We start from the raw sequence: 6,000 nt of genomic DNA on the forward strand, positions 1-6,000 counted from the left end.
AATGTAATATTGTCCGTATGTTTAAAAGAATTCTCTACTCTCGACTTATTTTTTTAGTTGACTACTAACAAGTTTATGGACATTGAAAGGCAAACGTAATGTTACGTGACATTGTTTACTAGGGGTGGCACGGTTCACTGAAAAAAAACCGAACCGTTCGGTGGAATATGAGGAGTCATTTAACCCGTCATCACCCGGGTGCTGATAACGCGCGCTCACAGATGAGATCTGAACAGCCAACGTTAATATGTGTTTAAACTAAACTCATTTAAGTTTTGCCAGTTTAAACATTTAAGAGCCAGAGGATGCGAGCTCGCACGCGCAGTGAGGAGATTTGTGCGTGCGCTCATCCGAAGCGCACAAACCCGCGCCTCAGAACGCGCACAAATATTAAGCTCTCTCTTAAGTATTGTGTTTAAATGGACAAATTCTGACAAAAAATATGTCAAAATGCTTGTCTTGGTAAGTATCTTACAGCAGACATAGTCGGCTGAACGTAGGCCCACTGTATCAGTGCATTCTCTTAAAGTGACAGTCTTTATATTAATCGAACGGCAACAACAAAGAAATCACTCACTGCTCTTGATTAAAAAGATTTTGTAACTTTAATAAAGAATAATCTTTAATTTATACAGTCCAATATGCAGTGCTGTTTTACGTTTGATTACTTTATTCAATTTCTGTACCTAAAAACTTATGCTAGCTATCTACCTAAAAAAAAAAAAAAAAAAAAAAATTCACTGTTTATTGTTTGTATCTTTACTCTATTGTAGTTATTTGTACTGTTGCTTGTAGTTGGATAGAATATTCTTCATCTTTTTTTTTTTATTAGAAAGTATAGTTTTTCCATAAACAAAGCACATAACGAACTGTACCGAAACAGTGACTCTAAAACTGTGAAACCGTGAAAAAGTTGAACCTTACCACCCCTATTGTTTACAAACTGTTCTATGGTGTTTACATGAGACATGATTTTTGTGTACATTTTCTTTATGATACATGATACATTTCTTCAAGTTTATTTCATGCTGCAGGTAGCAAGCAAATTGATCGGTTCACATATTATTAAAGCATGAAAAATTATAGTATAAATTTTGTTAAAATATTGAGAAATATAAAATAAAATTTGAAAGCCCATACCTAGTTTCATATCAAAAGTAATAATCGCTTTTTGTGATTATTGGATGGTAGGCCCACGGCAAATAATGTTGAGATGTTTTCGGTTTGCGTATCATGTTTCAGTTTAATAAAAGATCTTGGTTATTGGTTGAACTGAAGATTGATCAAAAACAAGAAATCTATATTGGTCTAGCCCTATGATTTATATTTTGGACGTAACTTAAAAAATACATTTTCAGACAAATATTTTCAGTTGCCAAAATGTTGGTGCATCACTAGTGGTTATATAATTAGCATCATTTTAAGGATTGAATTCTTTAAATAAGAAGAAAAAAATTCCTGTCAATAAAATACATACATACATACACACACACACACACACACACATACACATATATATATATATATATATATATATATATATATATATATATATATATATATATATATATATATATATATATATATATATATATATATATATATATATATATATATATTAATATATCGTTCTATCACTATCATCAATGAATTATTTGTAATGAAATGCTGCTGTAGAAATCTTTCTTCAATACCAGGATGTGACAACAAGCACCTTGAGAGTTAATAATAGTCATGTGGCTTTTGAAATCCCTTAGCTCTTAACATTTGCCCCACATGGTGTATCCTTCCTTCCATTCTCTGAGCGAAGGCCTAAAACAAGAAACTGGCTCTGTTTCCATCTTCCTCCCTCTCCAACTGCAAAACTTAGGATTAGCTCAAAAGTTAAAAGAGATATCATTAATAATAAGCCATTTCTTTCAACAGTTCTCTGCAACATTTGGCCAGGCCTGTGTTCTGGATTTGTGAGGGTCATCTGAATGAGTTTTTACAGCTTCTGCTTTAACAGGCCTTAAGTAAACCAGAGTTATGGTCCTGGAGGATCAGCTAACCTAAAGTTCCTCCCTGTGTGTGTGTTCTAGATGACCCCAAGGTGCCAGGCTGAACTGTAGCCCAAAGTAAACACACTTTGAGTGTCCACTCTCTCTCACTCCAATAGAGGCAATCACATGGGAAACCCAGTGGGGCGTCTGTCCCAGAATGACAATGGTCCCACCACAAAACCCAGAAACATCTGGACAGAAACAGTGCAGGACAATGTCAAAAACCACAAATGCACCATCCATTCCCCTCCCAATTAACTCAGGCCTGTGAAAACATACACAGCTCCTGATTTGAAGAACTAGATCATGTATCATTTCAGATTACTTTTACTTCACTAGAGCTGACCACACTACTTTTCAGCAGAATTTTGTGTTTTGCTGAAAATTATCTAATAGGAAACTACTTTTGTGACACTTTATTATCACTTGTGTACTTTGGCTATGGCTGCCAGCGTCCTTGGTGTGTCAAAACAAAATTTAGCCAAGCCATTGTTGGTGATTTTCAACTTTAAGAAAAGGAAACCTTTCTACATCATTCTACAATATAAATGGAGAAAATTCATTTAATAAACATCCAAAATCACAACACACCTGACTGTACACATACCCATACCTCAACACCCTTTACAACATGAACACCGACATTCAAGCTGTAACTCATCAATATTAGATGACAAAATACCTCAAATACCTAGATAGTATCTCACAAAACTGTTATTCATAAATCTCAGAGTACCTCCATATGCACTGAACATGTTGCAATGTCGTCTTCTGATGAATGCTGAAAAAAAACAAGACTTATTCCTTTTTTTTCTTAAGACTCAAAAAAGAACAATCACAGTTCCAGCTGTGGTGGTCTTCATCCTCTACTCAAACACTCACAGCACTGGCAGAAAGAGAAAGAAAGAAACTGCCAGGAAATGGGAAGGCTGTCGCCCTCTACGCAGCCCACTCCTCCCCCTCGTTCTGTTTCCCGTTCACTTCCCTGTCTGACATCACACTCTTCCTGCCTCTCCCTTTTCCAGCAAAGGGCCTGCACTTTGTGTCTTAATGATAAACACCCAGTGCATACTCACACGCCAGAACTTTCCAGCTTCCAAACTGTTAATAATAAATCGAATCCTGTTATATTTACATAATGTGGCCACTCTGTATATGAATAGCATGAAAAACTGACTTGAACTGGTGGAACATCTTTCAAAAGATGTCGAGCTTGATGTAGCCTCAGTTTATGCTTAATTGAAACTCTAAGAATGTACTTTACAAATTATATTTTTCATGAGTTTCATAATTTTGATTTTAACAGGATTATTTTCAAATTAAATTCAAGCTTACTGGCCTTAATTTCAAGACTCTTATTAGTATCACAGATTCTGGGTAATTTCCACTTTACTGAATCATGCTCCATACGGTAAATCTGATCATTATCTAAATAAAACACAGCAGCAGAATTGCCTTTGGCTACTGAGCATCAAAGATAACAGTGTGTGGAAACTTCACGTCGGGCAAATCAGTTCGGTCACTGGAACAGGTTCAATTCCCACAGGAGTACACATCCATTCATACTTTTTTAACCTACTAAAATTACTATTCTTCACTTACGTTCAAAGTTAAATATATGACTGTTGTGTCAAAGATAAAACAGTAGCATAGTGCATGAACAATCATTAATTAAAGTGATTTGTAACTAATCTCCATCATTTGACCACAAATCTACGGTGTTAGTCTTATTCTAAAACTGGTCTAAAGGTATCAGTCCTATATTATAAAACTATAGGCTACAAACAAGATCAGATCACTAATGAAAAGATGGATAAACAACAAAAAGATTTAAACTAGCTGCATATCCACTACCCTTCAAATTGCACAAATTGAAATTGCGAATTGAAAATATATCTAATGGACGTGCATCAATTTCGCAAAAACGTGTTTATACCAGCTGCACGGCTGCACATAAGCGTCCCAGAAGCAGCTCTCCTCCATGCTGCTTTGCTAAAGATACATGTATAGATCTCCTTTAATAAAAAATAATGGCTAGTGCAGTGTCGCTATAAATGTAAACCTAGCAACATTCATCGCCTTGACTTATCGCGAGAGGACTAAAATTCGTTTTAGTCACATAACATCGGTTAATGGCAATGCTGTTATTTCGCAATTGTTTTTAATCAACATTTATCAAATATCACAAAAGTTTTGTGCAAATCTGTAATGGAAACACACCTACTGTTTTTGCTCCCAACACTGAAGGCCTGATTCTATACTGACATAAACTTTTAAAATCACAATGTAATGGAAGCAGCAACAGATCTTTCTGACATTGTGATGTACAGTTTTAAAGTAGAGTGGGGACTTGGTCCTATCCAGCAGACTAAAATAATTGGTCCAGCATACATAAGAGAGAAGTCTGTTGAAGATTGCGTTAAAACCTTTAAGGTCAAAAAATATTGAAAAAAGTAATAATTCTCAATATGATCAATAACATGCATTTAGAAAAAATTTTTTATGTCAACATGATTTCCATTTCATGTCATCTTTAAAAGAACCATTTCTATTCAATTAACTTTTTACATTCAGACTTATCATCATGTGGGCTTGCTTAATCCATGTAGGCTGTCAAATATTTAATAGCATAATGCCATATTGTGATAGCATTGTGACTAGAGCTGAAACAACGAATCGATTTAATCGATAAAAATCGATTATTAAAATAGTTGTCAACTAATTTAGTCATCGATTCGTTGCTAAATAACTTTTATTTGCCGTAAGCGGCTCATTTCGTGCATATTTCAAATCTGCGGTGACCAAAGTGTGGCAGTAATGAGCCACCGGAGGTTTCAGCCAGTACAGCAGGAGAAGTAGCGAATAGCCAATAGCTGGCCTCGTTTTATGTCACGTGCTTCCCGAACAGCGTCTCTGCAGCATTTAGCGGGATGTGGGAGATTGGGAGTACTTTACTTTGAGCCTTCAAAAAAGAAGAGTAACCTGTAAACTCTGCACTACTGAACTGTTTAAGGGGACGTTCACATATCGCGTCTTTTGCGCGCTCAAGTTCGTTATTACCAACACCGCACCGCATCGAGTTAAAAACATCTCAACTTTTCAGAATGCTGCAAGCGCATCGCGGGTCATGTGACAAGAACTAACCAATCAGCTTCATCCTTTCCCGTAACAACGTTAAAAGCTCAGTCAAGATGAAAGGAACAGCTGATCATAGTTGTATATGGATTTCCATTTTGAAATAAATTTAGTAGCAGAGCTACTGCAAGCGATTTTTTGAGCTGCAAATCCATTTATCCTTTGCTGAAATTTCCGCGTCTTCAAGGAGAGAGCACGTCATGGTTGCTTAGCAAAGGCAGACGCCTCAGGGGCGCTTCTGCCCGAGCGCTTTGGAAAGGAGGAGAAAGCGGCGCGCCTAGCGTTTTCCACGCGTTTTTAGGCACGATATGTGAACGGCCCCTAAGACTTTTATTTGTGCAGATTCTCCAGTACAATGTTGTTTGCAAATGTTTAGTCGTAAAAGCTGATAACATTGCTTTTTAACAGTTAACATTTAAAGCTTTACAAACATGTTCTGTGATCAATTTGTCGTTTACCAGTTCAAAATTCAGTCGTGCAGCCTAATTATGACTGAATGAGAGAGGTAAATGTTTAAAGATATTTGAAATGCACTTTTTTTCTAAGTATTCACTGCTCCTTTTCACACAGCAGGTTTTTTGTGTGTGACTGTCCAATTTTTTTTTCTGGACAACCTTCTGATGGATTTTACTTTAAATTGTGAGTTCCATTCAGGTTTCATGCCACTGGCACTTTATTCGAAGGATTGTTTACAATTTCACAGCAAAAGCTATAAAGCTGTTTCCCAGTAAATAATAAAATACAATGCACTGCAATTTTATTCTGTTTTATCCTTATTCTTCGTGAAAATATGTTCTGAAAGATTCCTTAATAAGCTTCGTTC

At 36.1% G+C, this 6,000-nt stretch overlaps 1 protein-coding gene across 1 annotated transcript in view; it reads right to left on the reverse strand.

Annotated features, from left to right (window-relative positions):
• Nucleotides 1–2,923, reverse strand: part of LOC132101468 (rho family-interacting cell polarization regulator 1-like) — a 31,391-nt gene extending 28,468 nt beyond the window's left edge. The window contains exon 1 of the mRNA XM_059506464.1: nt 2,779–2,923. Within this exon, the coding sequence (XP_059362447.1) occupies nt 2,779–2,797 (19 nt within the window). The 5' untranslated portion in view covers nt 2,798–2,923. The remainder of the gene's footprint in view (nt 1–2,778) is intronic.
• Between the last annotated feature and the right edge of the window lie 3,077 nt (nt 2,924–6,000).

This window comes from Carassius carassius, chromosome 23 (assembly GCF_963082965.1).
Source record: "Carassius carassius chromosome 23, fCarCar2.1, whole genome shotgun sequence".
Classification (NCBI taxonomy): Eukaryota; Metazoa; Chordata; class Actinopteri; order Cypriniformes; family Cyprinidae; genus Carassius; species Carassius carassius.